We start from the raw sequence: 18132 nt of genomic DNA, 5'->3' as shown, positions 1-18132 counted from the left end.
GGTGCCGCCTCCCGCCGCCGGAGGTAGGCGGGGAGTGAGAACGAGGAGGCGGGCGGCGGCGGCAACCCAAGAAGCAAAGAAGAGACCGACGGGGGCGTCTGTGAGTGACAGTCGGTTGCGACCAGTCGGCGAAGAGGATGGGCGCGGTGGGGGCGGTGCGGCGGGGAGCCAATGGGGAGCGCGCGCTGTCAGGAGCGAGCGCCTCAAATAATCGGGCTCAGCTGATTGTCCCCGGCGGAGAGTTGTTTGGCGGCGGGCGGGCGCGCCGCGCAGCCAGGAGGGCGGGCGGGCGAGCGAGCGGGCTCCCCTTTGTTGCATGGGGGTGTCCGGCCGGGGCTGAGGGGAGGGCAGGGGCGGGCGCCGCGACCCTTGGCGGGCCGTTGCCTTCCCGCTGCCCCATGAGCACGACGGCGGCGGCGGCCCTCGCTGAGGGGGCGGCCCTGGCTGAGGGGGCCGCCGTGCCCTACGCGGTGGAGCTGGGGCTGACCGTGCTCCACACGGCGCTTTACGCCGCCCTCTTCCTCTTCGCCTACCTGCAGCTCTGGCTGCTCCTCTACTACCGGGAGCGGCGGCTGAGCTACCACACGCTCTGCCTCTTCCTCTGCCTCCTCTGGGCAGCCCTCAGGACCACCCTCTTCTCCTTCTACCTGCAGAACTCCCTGCAGGCCCTCCGCCTCCAGCAGCCCTTCGCCCACTGGCTCCTCTACTGCCTGCCCGGCTGCCTGCTCTTCTCCAGCCTCTGCCTCCTCAACCTCTATTTCGCTGAGGTAAGTTTCCCCCCCCCCCCTCCCCTTCAGCTAACCCCCCCAAACTTGGGGGTTTGGAGAGGTGTGCCCTGACGCCAGGCTTTGGGGTGGCATGGAGGGGGTTTTTGTGTGTGGGGAGCTGTGCCCTTAAGCCAGGCTTTGGGGTGGGATGGAGGGGGTTTTTGCTGGGGGTGGGGGGGAGCTGTGCTCTGACCTGGCTCGGTGGGAGAGGGTGCTGAGAGGTCTGCCCTCAGTGTGGAGGCTTCGGGGTGGGTGGGGGAGATGCAGGGGTGTGCCCTGAATCCAGGCTGGGGGGGAAGCATAGAGAGTATGCACTGAATCCAGGTTTGGGGGTGGGATGGGGGTGAACAAAAAGTGCGAATCACCGAAGCTTCAGGGTGGTGGGGTGCAGGGGTGTGCCTCGGATGCAGGCTCTGTAGGGTGGCACGGGGTGGGGGGACACAGGCAGGCTCATGCCCTGAATCTGGGGTTGGGGGGGGCGTAGAGATGTGCCCTGCTCCCCGGTGGGGCTTTCCCCCTTTTGCAGCCCTATGAGGGGTGGCGGTGCCACGGGGGCTCTCTTGGGGGGGTACTGTTTTGCATCTTTTTGTTTTTTAATTGATTCCCCTTCTCTAGAGGGGACTAGAAAGTGGCAGCAGCAGGGGCTGCTCTGGCCTGGAGTGATGCCAACCATTACGTCACCAGCTAGAGCCTCTTCTGCTATTGTTGCTGCGCTCCCTCCTTCTCTCCATCTCTCCGCTCTGCTGTGAACTGGGCTTGTTGTTCTGCGGCTTGTTGTCAGACAAAAGCCCTGAGATCCCCCTGTCTCCTCAGACAACAGCCAGGGGCTGGAGAGGTGGGCCCCTTCCTAGCACAATGATTGCTACCGGGACAGTGCAGAGCTGCTTGTTATTGTTGCTGAGCTGTATTCCTCCTTTTCTGGGTTTCCCATCACTCATCTTGTGATTTTTATCCTTCTTTCTCTAGTCCTTTCACTTGTCTTTATCTTTTTAAAGCCTTGGCTCTCCCCTCCCTCCTCTGAATATTTTGTTTCTGCTCCAGTTTCTTGTGAGCAGCCCTTTGCTTGCCTGCCTTCCAGTTTGGTGACTTGTTTCATAAATAGGCAGTACTTTCCTTCCAGCTTTGTTGTTGTTGTTCAGATTCTTTGCTCTGCAGCTCTCAGCTGTTCACCAGCCTCACAAAGGAATCGCTAACACACAGCGAAATCGCTCCATCGCTCCGATGTGTCACTGATGGGAGTTATGATTTCATTTTCCCGAGGACATCAGTGCTCACATGATGATGTGAGACTTGGAGCAATTGGGTTGTTGAGCTGTTTGGTTCTTCCCCCTCTGACATAAACACCTGGAAGCTGGGATAAAATGCCCGTTGCAAAAGCTGTCCGTGTTAGATACACTGCTGATTGAGTGGCAGCAAAATACCAAATGGTGCATAACATGCATAATCCATCTTGTCTGTTACAGGGAGCCTGACCTACTGGTTGCTCCAACTAGTAGGTGTTTGTGTTCCTTGGAAGGCAAGCTGAGGAAGGGATCCCATGTTCTGGTCCTACAAAGTGGCTGGATTTCTGTTTTCCTCCAAGTCACTTGACTTGACAGCAGATTTGCCTTTTTGCAGGCTTGTTAGAAGGCTCCTTTAAAGAATGGCAAAGTCAATTCAAATCGGTTCCCAGGCTTCCCTTCCTCCCACAATATCTGTTTTTCAGTAGACCCTGCTTGAATATACCCCATTTCTTTCTGTTTGAAAACCTAGAGCCAAGGGAAATCCTGTCTGAGGGAATAAGAGCTCAGAATCTAGATTGGGAAAGGCTAAAATGACTTATTAAAATGGGTCTGTGGGCTTAGTTACAGAGAGGGTCTGACGCTTGGCTGTTGCAAGCAGAATGGGTGTCCAGCACTTTGATGTTTGTGGGTGATCTCACAGTGGTGGTTAAGTGCTGAAAGCCCAGAGGTTTGGACAAAGAGTGCAGCTTAGGCGGACTGAAAGCCTTTGGTGTTTTTCTGGCTTCCACTTAAGAACAAAAGTAATGCCAAGTAGTGATATTTGGCCTCCCCTGCTTGGAGAACAGGCTGATAAAACTAGCCCATTCTTCCTTGACAGAAGGGTGCCATGTGCTGGTAGATGAGGTGTGCCTGGCTTGGATCTGCTCAGTGCTTCTCCTAAAGCGCAGGAGGAGTTGTGTTAAGGGGGCTTAGGGTGTAATTAAACAAAATTATCTATACCTGGAGGAAGGAGAGAAGCTATGGGGGAACCACAGCAGTTCAGCTGAAGTAGCTCTAGATCTAGAGATGTCTGGCATGTTCACTGGTGTGACTTCAAGCAGGACCTGCTGTGGAGGGCCCATCCGTTCCCAGTTCTTAAGGACCAGTTGGTAGTGACCTGTAGAAGGATGTTGGGGCTCTGCTGCTCTGGAGGCAGCATCCTGGGCTGAGAGGTCCTCAGATGAAAGCATAGGCTGTGTCTGTGCTGAAGGTCTGGCTAACTGGCTTTGTACACAGTGCCTCCTTTGTGAAGATGCTGGAGAGATGGCATCTGTGTAAGCAGTGGAAGAAAATGTGTCCTGTGCTATGTTATTTGAGCTGATCTTGCTTGATTTATGGAGTTCCTCGGGCTGTGTACAAGCTGAGGATGAAATGGTGCTGGGTGGGGGAAGAGCTCCAGGAAACAACAAATAACCATGGAAAACTACATTATTTTGCACTCCAGACTGTTCTGGGTCTGAAATTCAAACTCATGAGACTGCCTTGCATTCCTCCTTTCTATGGGGAGAGGCTCGGCTTTTCCTATCCCCTCTTGGCCCTGAGATCCCTGAGGGGACATGGAGGCCTGACAAAATGTGTGTGGGATGCTTATGTGGTGGTGACAGGTTTTTTTTGTCACTGTCTTATTTCCACCTGGAACATCAAATGGTGTAATGCCTTTTCCTTGGGAGCATCTCTTCCTCTCTGCTTCAGCTTGTAACAGAATGAGTTCCTTTCTAGGAAATCTGGAGTTCAGAGTACATCAGGTCAGAATTCCTCAGATCCACTTCTAGTCTTGCCTCAAACAGGCAGAACAGTGGCTCAGATATCCAACCTAGGGTGCTTCTCTCCCTCTTGGGATAGCTCCTTTGCTGCCAGCTAGACATCTGCTTGAGTAATGCCACCTTCCCCAAGAGTCTGCCAGTTCCTGCTTTTCCCCAGGTCGCTGTCAGGAGCACAGTACATGGAAACGTAGCCACAACAACCTCCATCTTGACCCTTTCAAAGACCTCTTTGAGTGCTTGGCATCCTTGCCTCACTTGGGAGTCAGCAACTGTGTGCAACAATGAGTAAGGCCTTCTGCTGAAGTGGTGAGCTCTGACAGGCTGCTCCGCCAGACTGGCGTGGCCGTAACCCTCAACCTGTCTGGGTTGCTTTAAGTGCTCCATCGATGGGATGACATCAGCCTCTTTCATCCCTTGCTGCTCTAATTGTGCTGGAGCAGACATGCATGGAAAGAGCATCCAGCCTGGGAGCTGTTTGTCCTTGTTCTCCTGTATCTTCCTGCCTCCTCAGATGGAAAACCAGAAAAGCCTCCATCCATTCGTGCCCTCTTCCACCTTCCTTGCCTAGCAGACACCTAGCACATGCCCTCTGCCTCAGTGGGATGGCTGGTAAGGGGTCACTTAAACTCAGAACTTCCTCTGTCCTGCAGTTGATGATTCCCATGGGCCCCATGGTTCCCAAACGAACAGGTGGCCGTGCCAGCGACCAGCTGTTCCAGGAAATGAGGGTACATGCAAGTGGCACCCTGAGCTCACGACGGCCTAGGATGATATCAGTATTAGTGGGGATGGTGAGAGATCCTCCTCACAGATAGTTCCAGCTTTTCCTGAGGGGCGGGTGGGGGCTTGAACACTTGCTATGGGGTGTGGTCCCAAAATAGTCTGTGCTCTGCTCTGACGCTTGCTGCTGAATTACTGTGGTGGGAGAAGGAATCTAATCTGTCTGTGGATGCTCGTGCCACTGAGTGAGGGCGGTGTTCATGTTGAGGCAGGACATGGTTGTCTTGGAGCTGGAGAGCCCAAACTCATGATTTCTTTAGGGAGCAAAAGACACTTTGATTCTATTGGACAAGTTTCTGGCTTTCCTGGATCTCTCAGATCTGTTGCAACTGGCTGTACTAAAACCAAGGTGAAGTGCTGTCTGAAGCTCAACATTAGAGCTAAGGTCCTGGCTTGTACAGGTGCTGGAAGTGGTCCTTAGAGCCATCTGAGGGATAAGCATCTGTCACTTTTCATCTTCTTAGCAGCTGTGACACCTCCAGTACACCTTCTAAGGATGAGTGTGTTTCTTAAACAATGTTCTGAGACCTGTTCTGTGAACCTGTAGCAAGTTTACTTTCTGGGCTCAGTGATGTGAGCAAGGTATTCATTTTTGTGAAATATATCCACTCAACACAAACAAAAGCCTCCAGCATCACAGGGGACTTTGAGGTCTGTAGCTCTTCTTGGCCACCCCTTTCTCCCAAGTCTGTGGCTGATGTGAAGTGCTCAAAGGGCTTGTGGCTCCAGAAAGACAACTGGGTATTGCCTAACTGTTATAAAAGGCTTGCTTAGGAGTAAACAGTCTCAGTCCTGCTGCTCTGGGCTAGCAGAGATGTCCGTTCCTTGTTTTCAGCAGGCAACTGCATGACTTCTGGGGCTGGCCTCTCAGCTGGGAACTGAAGGAATGGTTCAGTTTGCAAGGCTTGCTACTAGCAACATAGCATAATGCACCTGTTTGAGGGCAGGCGTCTGGATTTCCTATTTTTATGAGGAATAGGACTACCCTGAGTGCTCTGCACTGGCTGCTTCACAGCAGAACCCTCTCCATCAGCTGTCCTTGAGCTTTGAAAGCAGCAGAGCTAGTCCAGCACTGAAAGGCTTGCAAGATTATCTCAAGGATGAGAATCCAAAGGTGCATTGTGAACGCTACTAGTGTCACCTACTGACCCAGCCTCTGTGAGGAAAAAGCAACCTTCAGATGAGTTATCATGTCTTCATAACTCAAACCACTGTAAACTAAGCGGTGCCTGTTCTTTTCCTGAAGTTAAGGGGCTAAATACCTGGGGGCTAATAAAAGCGTAAGGCTGGTGCTATGGTCTCTGACCACTCTTTAGTGGCAGCAGTCCAAGTGTGAGTCTCAGGTTGCTGTTCTGCTCTTAATCCTGAGACAACTTTGTGTCTCCAGGCTTGGGACTGTGGGGGAGAGTTGTGGGAGACTGTCTTGCATTGGGCTACTGTAGCAGTGGAAGCCAGCATCTCCATTCTGTTAGCCACTGGCATGTCCCTGCTCAGCTGAGGGGCTGTTCTCACCCAGGGTGATCTGCTGGAATAGAAGTCAGGGACTCGTTAGCTCTGCTCTTCGGAGACTGCGATTACAGACTGCTCTTCTGGGAGTCAGGATGAAATACAAACCTCGGATGGATTCCTGTGCTGCGTGAAGGGGTGCTGAACCAAGAGGTTTCCCTTCTGGATGTCCTTGATGTCTTCCAGTGCTCCCAAAGTGCTTGAATACAGCCTACAGGCAAACTAAGGACAGAGCAGGATTCAGGGATTCTTCTGTTTTGAAGTCACTGCATGGTCCTTCCAAGGCCTGTTGGATGGCTTTGGGGCTCAGTGTGGATTTTGCCACACTTCTGTACTGCTCTGGGCTGGAACAGGCCGGGACAGCAGAGTAGAGGGCTTCAGGGATGGCTTGTAGCTGTGTGCCCCTCTGCCATGGGGGCTGGGTACCTCCCTCTGCTGAGGGATTGTCTTGTTCCCCACAAAGTGCTGCTTGAGTTAGTCTTCCCTCAGACTGGGGGAGAGGAGCCAGACAGTGAAACAGGCTCTCAGAACAGGTTGCTGAAGCTGACCAATGCCCTGTAGGAGATATTTCAAATGCTTGAAACTACTACAATGGATCAGATGACCCTCAAATCCTGAAATGTCTCTGCAACTCCTGTTGGCAGGAGCCTGACTTCTGAAGCTTCAGAGTGCCATTGCTACCTCAGTGCTGACTGGAAGGCAGGAGCCAAGAAATCCCATCAGAAAAAAGCTGACTAAGGGTGCCTTGTAAGAGATGAGTGATCCTTTACTGCAGCCACAGTCTGGAAGCTGATGGGTAGGACTCCTTGCAGAAGCAGTGAAACTAAGCCTCTGCACTGGTGCAGTGACCCCACAGTGGTTTTATGCTGACCATGAGGACATGTCTGCTGGTGCTGGCTGGCTGGCTCTCAACCTCTTCCCAAGTTCTTTCAAAGTCTAGTCAGGACGCGAGCTTTGTCTGAGACTGAATGTGACCTTCAGCTCTGGGGTCCTTCCTGGTGGCGTCTGTACCAGGATCTGTTTCTTACAGGACAAAACCCAGTTCCTGCCATGGCTGGGCTGAATCAGTGTGTGACAAGTGAGCTCCACAGAGCTCTGTCAGCATGCTGCTTTCCTGCTGCTTGTCCTGACCATGTGTGAGCGCTGGTCACCTGCAAGAGGTTGCAGCAGGACCTCTGTGCTCCTAACTTAGCTGTGGCTTGGGAGTGTGTCTGCACCTTCCTAAACTGTCTGTACTTCCTTAGGCTAAAAGTCCTGCCCCTGTATGCTTCAGCAGGAGCCATCCTCCAGCCCCAAGGAACATGGAGGCTTGTCTGCCATCTTGGGGAGAGTGCTGTAGGGCTGCCTGAGTGTGAGCTGATGGTTGTCCTCCAGCCTTTCCAACCCAAATGGCTGGGGGTGCAGGCATGGCTCCAGTCCCCTGCGGTCTCAGGAGAGGCCTGTGAGCCTCTGCTTTGAAGCACTGGTCCTTCTTAGGCAACTTTCAGCTTGAGTCTCCCAGTTCCTTGTGTGGTGAGAAGATTCACAGAACCCAGATCCACTCCTGGACAGAGTGCATGTTTCTCTGAGGAGTGAAATAGTCTGTGACTGACTCATCTCATATACTTGTCAAGTGTGCCATGCAACTTGGTAGGCTGGGCCTTCCACCTCTGGAGGACTTCCTACCATCTCAGAGTTACTTTTCAGGTGTATTTGGCCTGCAAACATCTTCAGGGTGGAGGAGCTGCGAGCTCCAAATGCTTGTTACAGCCTGCAGGTCCATAATCCAATACCAGAGGGCTACTTCAGATCAGCTACTTGTCTTGCTAAAGCACGGCAGAGGGAGCAGCCTTCTCTAACAGAAATCAAGCATGATTGAGGCCCTAAAATATGCAGCACAGAACACTGGGCAAAGGAAATGTATTTTTGAATTATCTTAGTGATTACTGAGTGCTAAACTCCCTGCTTTTCTTGAAGTCCTTAGGTGTGGTTGTTATTAAAGTCCTTGTTGCATATGGGTTATTAAATAATTTTATAGGTACATGGTTTAGTGGTGGACTTGGCAGTGTTAGGTTTATGGTTGGACTCAATGATCTTAAAGGTCTTTTCCAACCTAAATGGTTTTGTGCCTATTGAACACCTATGTTTGGGCTTGGCTTTTGCAGGAAAAAGAATACAAGTAGCTCCAGTGCAAGACTTGGTGCTAACAGATAATCTAGAGTCCTTCAAGATGCCTGAGTGGATGCTGGCTCTCCTGTTGTATATATCTTTACTAAGCTTAAAGGAGAACTGTAGGTCATGTTAAGTAATGCTGTACAACTCTTTCCCCTAGGTCATATTCAAAGTGAAATGTGCAGCTGAATTCAACAAATACAAGTAAGTGATATCTTTTGAACGTTACCTCCAAAGCTGGCTTAAGGTGAACTCACGCTGCAGTGCTAGGAATGGGAGCTTCAGACCCCAAAGGCTGAACAGAGCTAACGCTATACCTGGCTCTGCTCTGACAAAGGATCAGTGTTGTACCTTGGAGCTTCAAGGGTACCAAGGAAGCTAAAGCGTGTGCTGCATGCCTCACTACATGTCATCAGCGTCCCATACCGGTGCTGCTAGCAAACCAGATGGACTCCTGAGGTCATTCTGAGCTGTCCCACCCCAAAGAGGTCTGCAGGGTAAGGTTGAGCAATAGGTTGGACCTGTATTTGTGCAGCCCAGGTGTTTCCTAGCCATTTCCAGGGGAACCCACAATGGAAGATGCAAGCTCCAGTGGCTTTCAGTAAAGAAGTTGCAGTGGTTGTGATGAGTCACAGCTTATTGACTGAAGTTAATGCAGAGCTAGAGCAATACTTAAAATCTGCAAGATAAGAACCTGACTGTCAGAAGATGTCTTGCAGCTCATGACTACTTACACTGCTCATGGATTACAAGAGCAGCTCAGACAAATACTCTGCAGGCTTGGGCTGTCAATACAACCACCGAAACTTGCTGGGATGTCTGATCTTCATAGCAAGCAAAGCACTGGGCGTGCCAGGAGGTCCTCTTGCCTGATGAGACAGCAGGGCAGTGAAGAAAGACCCTAGATTTGTCTGACTTGAACTCCATTTTTTTTCTCCCCTCCGTCTCTCCAGGGTCCTGTTGTACCTGGGCTCCATATTTACCAGCCTCCTCTTCTTAGTTGTGAACTTAACTTGTGCAATGTTAATCCACGGTGAGGTCCCGGAGAACCAGCTGAGGTGGACCGTCCTTGCTCGTGCCCTAGTCAACGACAGCCTCTTCATCCTCTGTGCCATCTCGCTGGCTTGCTGCATGTGCAAACTGGGAAAGATGTCTTCAGCGAATGTCTACCTCGAGTCTAAGGTAAATGCCTTAACAACTATGCTGGAACTGCACTATCATCAGCTAGGTCTGTGTGTGCTTACTTGGAGCAATGCTGGCCTGGTGGCCAAGCTACTCCTGCTCAAATACTCCTTCTAATGTGGCTGTGGCAGCTCTTGGACTCCTCCCTCCAGAAAGTGCATGCTCCTGCTGTGGGAATGAAATGCCCTTCGTGTTTTAGGGGAATACATTGTCTGCAGCTTTGCTGGCATGACAGGAGACTCATGAGCTGCTAATGCTTTTCCAGTTTAGAAGTATAATTTAGGGTTTGACTGGAAGAGAGGGTTCTCTAAGAGTAGCAGATGCTGTTTCTGCAGTGTATTGCCACTAAGGACAGTAAAGTCTGCAGCATATTGTTATCTCTGGCAGATGCATAATTATTCTCTGCAAAGGGGATCCCCCCAGCAGTCCAGCTTTAGCTGCCTCCTTGCTTGAGCTGGAGGCAGTGATGAGTGTCTTAAAAGGGGAAGAGAAGTTGCTTTAGGTCCTGCCCCAAAGCAGAAGGACAGGTGAGGGTCTGAAATATACAACACTTCTCAAGCAGGGAGGAAAGTGGATAAGCCAGTCGCAGTAGGCTGCTGCTAAGCGTGTGCTTGAGCTGCCGCCTCTTCCTCTGGGAAGCCCTATCACTCCTGTCAAAGGCAGTGATTGCAGGGTAGGGACCTGGCCTGCCGAGGGGGGTGGACAGCAGGCTCTTGATGAGCCTGGAAGCATCTGTGGGGATAAAACTTGAGCACCTGAGCTTAGTCAGGCTTAGGGAAGCCAGCTGCCTGGCCCTAGTACTTTTGAGTGACTGCCTTTTCCCAGTAGTGTAGCTCCTCACCCCATATGCTCTGAATTGCTGTGTTTCAGGTCTCTTGCAGAGACTATTTCTGATGGGCCTTCAGTCAGATGAATCAATATGGGCTTAAAGCACTGCCATGCCTGGCTCAGGCAAGAGGCTGCCTGGAGTGTAGAGCTCCTGGAGGCTGTTGGATGGCTCTGTCCCCCCTCAGGAAGAGGGTGACAAGCCACCTTGCAGCAGACGCTGCTACAAAGACAGTCTGGATCCAGATGGCTGCCTTGCATTGGCTGGAGGCATCTCCTTGCTCCTTAGCAGGCCGGCTGCATGACTGCCTGGGGGACTGTCCTCTGAGAGAGGGTGGCTGGAGCTGTGCTGTCAAAGTTGAAGCTGAGGCTTTCCATAGAAGTCTGACTCTCTTAGGCAGCAGAGAGCATCGGTGGTTGCCCAGAATCCAGGGTGTGTGGGCCATGGGCTGCTGGGAGTGGCTGCCTAGCTGGCTCTTGTGACAGCTGTCCACAGGGGCTGCAGATCGTAGCCAGGTGATCTGAAGTGAGGCAGAGGAGCCATGACTAAGCTGAGAACCTGCTTGCACCCCTGCTTGCATGGGCCACGTATCCAGCTCTGACTGGCTCTGGACACTAATTAACTTATCAAGCTCACCCAGCAGTAGTTTATGAATGCAGTAACTTCCTCTAGTTACATGCCTGAGGCTGCCTGTGGGGCTGTGCTCCTGTACAACATGCTCTAGAGAAGCCTGCTCTCAGGTTGAATGCTCCACCTGACTGTCTGGTAAAGGTCTCTTGCATTCAAATGCTGTCTCCCTTCCCTGCCTTGGAGGCATCTCCTGACTTTGTGGTGTGGAGAAGCTGCAAAAATAGGGTGGAGATGAGCAGAAGTGTTACCCAAATGCCTGAAGAGGCTGTCCTGCCTCCTGAACTCCAGCTGTGAACCTGCTGACTCAAAATAGTAGAGCAAGGCTGGAGGGGCCCAGTGAGGCTGCTGCCTCCACTGAAGGTAGGAAGGTTTGAGCCATTTGATGCTTGAGAAGAGACTGTGCTATTGAACTGCTGCCAGATCCTCTACTGTGGTCCTTGTCAGCTGGAGACTTGCTTCCCTAGCCTTTCTGCCCTGAATACCAAGGGGTCAGCTAACAGTGCTAGAACAGGCGGCATTCTTGTGCTTCAGCAGTGACACAGGTACTTGTCTGTTAGCGGCACTTTCACGCTGACTCTTCCAAGACAGTCCTGAGTGCTGTAAAGCTGGGAAAACAGAGCTAGCATACCCGTAGCTTGGATATGGAGCAGGTCAATGAGACGTTCTTCCTGAGCTGAATGTCTCTCTAAATACAGTGGCAAGTCAGCTGCTGGGATGTTTGTCTGCCTGCTTACTGGTGTCTGCTGTGCAGTGACTGGTGGCTACCAGAAGCTGTTAAAAGGCTTCGTGGGTGCATTTAGCAAAGAAATGGAGACACTTGTAGATCTTCAAGTGGCTTCCTCTCCCAAGGCTAACCATCCAGGAAAGGTAGGTACCGTGACCTTCAGGAATGTCATGCAGCTATCCCTCTGACAGCACTGTGCCTGAAATGCTGTGGAGAAAGCTGTCCTTCACCAGCATGGGACAGCTGGCAGGAGGCAGCGGTCCTGCAACATCTAGCCACCCTTTAGCATGTTGCTCTGTGCACAGCAAAGCCTGGTTTGCCCCACAGCAGCACTGGGGTTCAGGTGCTGGGTCTTTCTGCCCGTTCTGAGTTGCCCACCCCAGATATTTGGGCTTTTTTCCTAGGCAAACCCTGTGTTTGATGTCGGGGGTGCCAAACTGCTGCAGAGTGGGTGAGCCGGGTGGATGTCTCTGCTGTAGCGTCTGATGAGGATGTAGAAGCAGTAAGATTTTCTTAATGGTGTTGGTTGCCCTTATGCAGACTACCACAATAAGGCGGTGGGTGCGATTGCATCTCTCTGGACCACAATTTTGAAACTAAGATCCTGAGAATGATGCTGCTGTGCCTCAAGTCTTCCCTCTTCCCTGTCAACACTGGCTGTATAGCTCTGCTACCGCACTGAACCCTTCACACACGGAAGCACTTAACTGGCTCTGAATATTTTAGCAACAACATGCAAATGTTCTAGGTCATTCTTGCCTGTGCAACTTCTCAGGCATTTAAGGGGTGGGGGGAATTGCAGCTTTGTAGGAAGGTCTGTGCTAAAACTGTTTTTGTTCCTGTTCTAGGGAACATCTGTCTGCCAGGCTATTCTTGTGGGATCTGTAGTCGCTCTTCTGTACTCCTCAAGGGCTTGCTATAACCTGGTAGCTGTGGCCATATCTCCAGACAATGTTCCTGGTCCTTTTAACTATGGCTGGGACAACCTTTCAGACAAGGTAAGTGTCTGTGACCCCCAGTGCAGAGCTAGTGAAGTGAAAGGCAGTAACTCAACTGTTCTGTGAGGGTGTGTGTAGGGGCAAAGTGGGCTAGGGGGGGCGGAGTTGTTTCGCTGAATCCCCGGACAAGCTGGCTTTCATGCCTCGAGAAGCCCGCTTGTTCTCTCCACCAGAGCAAACCTGAATCTTCCTCTATCTGGCTACTTATTCAGGAGGGATTCCCTGTTGTGCTCTTCATTTTCAGTCTGCCAACTCTTCTTTTGGGGGAGAGGAGGAATGAGTCAACTAGTGCAGAAAAGCAATGCTTAATCAGGTGTGGCAGTGTGGAAGGGAAAGGCATTGGTGTGGGGAGGGAGTGAACAGCATCCTGGTAGCACACTGAAGAGAACTATCTCACTAAAACCAGTAGCAGCAGTCAGGTGAGGGTCACTGTTCTGCTTTAGGGACTCCTGCCTTCATAAGGGTTTCTCTGCATTCCTAGTTCTAAGCTGTGTCCAGCTTCAGGAGCTGTGTAGCTCTGCCGGTGGCTAGGATTATACAGAGACCTCTAACCTCTGCCCACAGGTGCACGTGGAAGTGAGCAGTGAAGAATACGTGGTGTTTGGAGTGGTCCTCTTCCTCTGGGAGCTGGTGCCAACGACTTTTGTGGTGCTGTTCTTCCGGGCTCAGAGACTGAGTCAGAACTTGGTAGGCCTGAGTGAGCTGCTGTAGCTTGAGGACTCTGAAGCACCTGGGGTGGGGGTGGCAGGCCTTTAGGAAGACTGTCAGAAATACCTCATGTCTGGCCTAACTCCCTTCTCTTTGACAGACTCCTGCAGGGATGGTCAATAGTCACAGTTACAGCTCCAGAGCCTACTTCTTTGACAATCCGAGGCGCTATGACAGTGATGATGACTTGTCGCGGCTTGGGGCCAGAGAAGGAGGGTAAGCACTGCGGGGCAAGTTGAAAGCACAGCTGCCATTCTGCTGCGCTGTGTGGAAGCAACAGAGCTCTTGGCTTCTGCTCTTAGGAAAAAATCTTGGTGTAAGAGGCAGCTTGGGCAAGGTGGGTGAGGCAAGGAGCCTTCTGACTGAGCTGGGTTTTGTTCCCTTCGGCAGCTCACAAGGAGCTATTTTTATTAGAAGCAACCAGCTCGGAGAGGGGGCTGTTGCACTGGGTGCTCACGGGTAGAAATGCACAGCGGCTACAGACAGGAGGCCTCATCCAGGAGGGCTGATCTTGCTGATATCTTTCCTCAGCTGGGGGCACAGAAGGCTCTTAAACGTCCTCCAGAGGGGCCCCTCCACTGGGAAGTGAGCGGTGGTGAAGCCCTGGCAGGGATGTGGCCTCTGGGAGCCAACTGGGACAGAGCCCTGCAGGAAAACCTGGTGTGGGGGAGAATGGTCTGGCATCCCCAGCAAAACAGTGGGGGGAAACTGGACAGCCTTGTCCTTCACTTGCTGCTCAGGGGGCCTGGCCTCTGCCTGCCTGGGGGTAGTGAGGGGTTTGGAGCTTCTAGCTCTTCTTGACCAGTTTCATGGGGCCTGGTGCTCTTCTTGTACCTGTTTCCTCAAAGCTGGGTCCCTTGGAGATACTGTGCCTGCATGTCATAGCCTGCTTCTGCAGGCTTGGCTACCCTGGTCACTGCTGGGAGCAGAAGTTCCTCCGAGCAGCAGAGACTTGCCACAGCCAAATTATTCACCTCTAAGAGTCTGTTTGGTTTTTCTGTCTCTCCCCACAGCTTGGCTACCCCTCAGTGCTCCAGCTGCTATGGGTCCCTGGCTGGCAATGACAGCTACACGGTGGGTCCCCATCTCGGTGGAACCGCTACAGACAGTGCCCCCTTGCTGGTTGCTGCAGGCAGCTCGGAGATGAATAATCACCACAGCTCATACCCTGCACCACAGAACTGAAGAGGTGGTGAGGTCCCTTTCTTTCCAGAAGTGGCATTCATGTATAGGACTGTAACCTGGTTTGTTTTTTTTCCCTCTTTCCTCCTTCCCTGAAGCATCTAACTCATTGACACAAACATTCCACTACCTGCTGCAGCTGTAAGCGGGACTGAGCCTATGGCTGCAGGCGGTAAGCAAGAGAACTGTGACTTTAAGGTACCATGTAGCAAAGTGAAGCTGAACTCTCTGGAAGCTTTTTCTTGGTCTGGTCTTCAAGATGTTGGCAGCTAAATGCACCAGAGCTTCCTCACTAGAAAAGAAACATCAAATGCATATTTGCACTTTTATCTGCACACTTGGAAGGAATGAATCTTGCTCAGACTGTGCTTGGTCTGAGACTGTTCTAGTTACTCTTTTAATTGCACATCCATAGCTGGGAGAGGCACTGTCTTCCTGCAAAGACGTGTTCCGTGAAGTACTCTGCATCCTGACTCACTTGGGAGTGTGAAGCTCCGTCAGCCGAGCGCGTTATGGGCAGGGCCTCCTGCGGTGAATGTCAAAGCGTACTGTGCCATATTCACACCCAGCGGGGCTGATGCCTCTGGGCTGAGTGTGGTCTTGCTCTGACTGCCGGTCCTTGTTGCACCTGATTGCTGAACTGTCCTACCTACGACTTGCAGGCTCAAAGCTGAGCTCAAAGCATATCCTAGCAGAGGCCTGTGAGGGCGAGATCAAGTGCTCCTACTGGCATTAAGATCACTACGTTGTAACCAACCCACTAGCTTATGGCAGAGGAAGGGAGCAGGCAAGACTTTATAGGCTGCCGCCTTGCGGGAGAGCTGGAGCTGGCTCAGCGAGAGCGTGCGTGCAGGAACGTGTGCGGCCCAAAGCGTCTGTAAAACCAGGGCTGCTTGAATGGGTGGGTGGTGAGAGCAGTCCTGCTCCCTCCTCCTCGTCACCTGCAGTGGGGCTCCCCTTCTCCCCCTCAGTATTAAATTGCATTTACCAGATAACCAAGAGTTTTAACCTGAAGTGAATGTGAACTGGTGGGGTCCCCGCTGAGGCACAGGAGGTGTCTGTCTGCTTGTGGGGGCAATGCCCACTGTTGTGGAGGGAAGTAGCAGAGATCTGGTTCCTGGGCTCCTTGCTCTCTCCTCTGCTGTGGGGCAGGACCCTGGGCCTGGGGTCTTCCTGCTGCCCCAGTAGCTGTGTCAGCAGGGCTTAGTGGTGTACAGGGGGTTTGAGTGTGCTCGGTCAGCCTGGGAGGAGGTTTCTCTGTCTCTTTAACCAAAACAGCCAAGTTTGACCTGGCCTATGGCTCCATTGGGCTCTTTGTGATGAGGCTTGATGTTATTCCTGGCTTGTTGCTGAGCCCTGTGCGTGGATGAGCAAAGCAGCTTTGGACACAGACTTGGATGGAGGCACTGGTCCAGGGAGGGGCCTCCAGTGACAACCTGAACTGGAATTGCTTTTAGCCTGCCCAGAGCTGCTCCTGCTGCTTGGAGCCAAGTCTGACACTGAAGGACCCAGCTGGGGTGAAGGACTTGCCCACACATGGAGTGGTGCGGTGCTGCCTGGCTCTGGGTGCAGGATGGGCTGGCGTTGTGTGCCAGAGGGACCCTGAGGCAGCCCCGGCCTCTCCTCGCTTGCCATGTGCTCCCAACTGGCTTGCACCGAGCAACAGAGCACACCCTGTCCCTCTGCGTGGTCTGTGCTGGCCTGTGGGCTTCTCCCTGCTCGCTTGCTCCGCTCTTGCTGGCCCCAAAAAAGGAGCAATGCCTGCTTCTTTTTGGAGAAGGCTCTGAGATGATGGCTCTTGGCACACCCCTCTCGCTCTAGTACTTGAACAGGAGAGCTCTGCCCCAACTGCCGTGGCTCTCCTGGCTGCTCCACCTTACGTGGTGTACAGGACCAGTCTCCGTGCCCCGGCTGAGGTGCGGAAACAGGTTGCTCCATCTCAATCACCGCTTGACTTATGGCAAAGCTAATGAAGGGCCCGGACTTGATGCGTTGCCCTTCTTTCTTCTCCCATAAGTCACCAAAGACAGTAAGTGACACTAGTGGCCCCTGTTCTTGCTTAAATTCCAAAGCACTAGGAGCACTTTAAGTTTTTCTTTGGAGGGAAAGGAGTGTAGTGCAAAAAAAAAAAAAATTAAAAAATAAAAAAATTAAAGGGCTACAGGCTCATTGTTCATATTGCACTGAAGCACACAACAACACTACGATCTTCCTGGCATTAGGAGGGCAGGTCAGGGCAGTGAGTCTCGTTGCTAACATACTTGTGAGTGACTGGGGAAGCGTTTTGGTTTTATTCCTTTGTACGGATGGCCGGTGATTTCAAAACTCTGACTGCTCCTGCTGGAGCCGGTCCCATGTTTTACTGAAGTAATTTATAGCTGAGAAGTACAATGACTTTTTTAATGCATAGTTGCCTTTCATTAAATTTTTTTCTTTTTGGTATGATTTAACAGTGTTTTGGCTTTGCAGGCAGCAGCAGCTGGCTGCAACAGGAAGCTGTGGCCAATGAATGTACCTATTTGTTCTTCACTAAACTGTAACCAAGCACTACTCTGTTGAAATAAAAAAAAAATATAGTTTCTCTGGGCAGTTGCTGGAGGCCTGGCTGTGTTTTGCGCTCGGTAGGACCTAGCTTGGTGTGACTGCTGTCCCCCTCGTTGCCTGTGCCAGCGCAGGACCCCAACGTCTGACTGCTCTGCTGCGACATGTTGGTGTAGCTGGGGTAGCTCATGTCAGTGTGTCCCTCACCAGGTGTCCATGTGGTTGGGTGCAGAACACCCAGAGGTGGTTTTTGCAAGGGGGCCCTTGCGCAGCTTCCCTGCTGCAGTTGTGGTTTTCTGGGGCTGGGGAGGGCAGACCACTTTTCCTTCCTCCTGCCCCTCACAGTGTGCTTTACTCTCTGGGGTTTTTTGGGGCTGGCTGTGGCCTAGAGGTGTGCAGGGCTTCCCCTCGTCCCCACCTTGTGAGGTGCAAGGTGTTCAAACCATGTCCTCTGTACCTCCCTGCCTTCTGCACACATGGCTCCCAAGGCACGGGCTGTGCTTTGTCCCCTTCTCAGGGCTGAAAACCCCAGCTCAGTGCTTATTTCCTTGCATGGGTTTATCTGTGCGGCCTTGAGGTCGCCACAAATAGCAGTGGCTTAGCTGGAACACACACCACATCTTCCTGTGCGGCAGCGCCTGCCCCCTGCAGTGTGTTTTGGGGGCTTGGGGTGAAAAGCAGGATGCCTGCCCAGGCTGTCTGTCATCTGGCAGCGCCAACCATGTGCAAGCCTGTCCTTTGCCCCTGTTGTGAAGGCGGATGGTGCAATGGGGGCTGGCACCAGCCCTGCGGGACCTGGCTGGCAGCAGGATGGGGCGGCTCATCCCTTCCTTCTCTGTGCTAGATGGGTGGCTGCACCCGACCTCTGCTCTGCCACTGCAGTTCTCCAGCCGCTTGGCCTTGGAGTGGCAAAATTCAACTTGGCTTCAGACGCTGAGCAGCTCTGCACTGCCTCTGAGGGGCAGCAGCCCTGTGGCGGGTACATCCTTTCCCATTTTAGCCCCATCTGGCTACCAGCATAAGACAAGACAATCCCAAAAGAGAGCAAACCTGCTTTAACAGGCAGGTGAGGTTGTGACTTGGGTCCTGGCAGCAGCTGGTCAGGTGGGGTG

At 52.4% G+C, this 18132-nt stretch overlaps 1 protein-coding gene across 1 annotated transcript; it reads left to right on the top strand.

The window, feature by feature from the left end:
• The first annotated feature begins 318 nt into the window (after positions 1-318).
• Positions 319-17068, top strand: GPR137C (G protein-coupled receptor 137C). The gene is made up of 7 exons (XM_075104349.1): positions 319-767; positions 8390-8433; positions 9183-9411; positions 12440-12589; positions 13154-13276; positions 13398-13513; positions 14311-17068. The coding sequence occupies exons 1-7, from the start codon at positions 399-401 to the stop codon at positions 14480-14482; spliced, it is 1203 nt and encodes a 400-aa protein (XP_074960450.1). The 5' UTR covers positions 319-398; the 3' UTR covers positions 14483-17068.
• Positions 17069-18132: the final 1064 nt, after the last annotated feature.

The sequence above is a fragment of the Phalacrocorax aristotelis genome, chromosome 9 (genome assembly GCF_949628215.1).
Source record: "Phalacrocorax aristotelis chromosome 9, bGulAri2.1, whole genome shotgun sequence".
NCBI classification, from domain to species: domain Eukaryota; kingdom Metazoa; phylum Chordata; class Aves; order Suliformes; family Phalacrocoracidae; genus Phalacrocorax; species Phalacrocorax aristotelis.
Note: the sequence above shows the minus strand (reverse complement) of the source record. Positions and strands in the feature narration are given on the sequence as shown.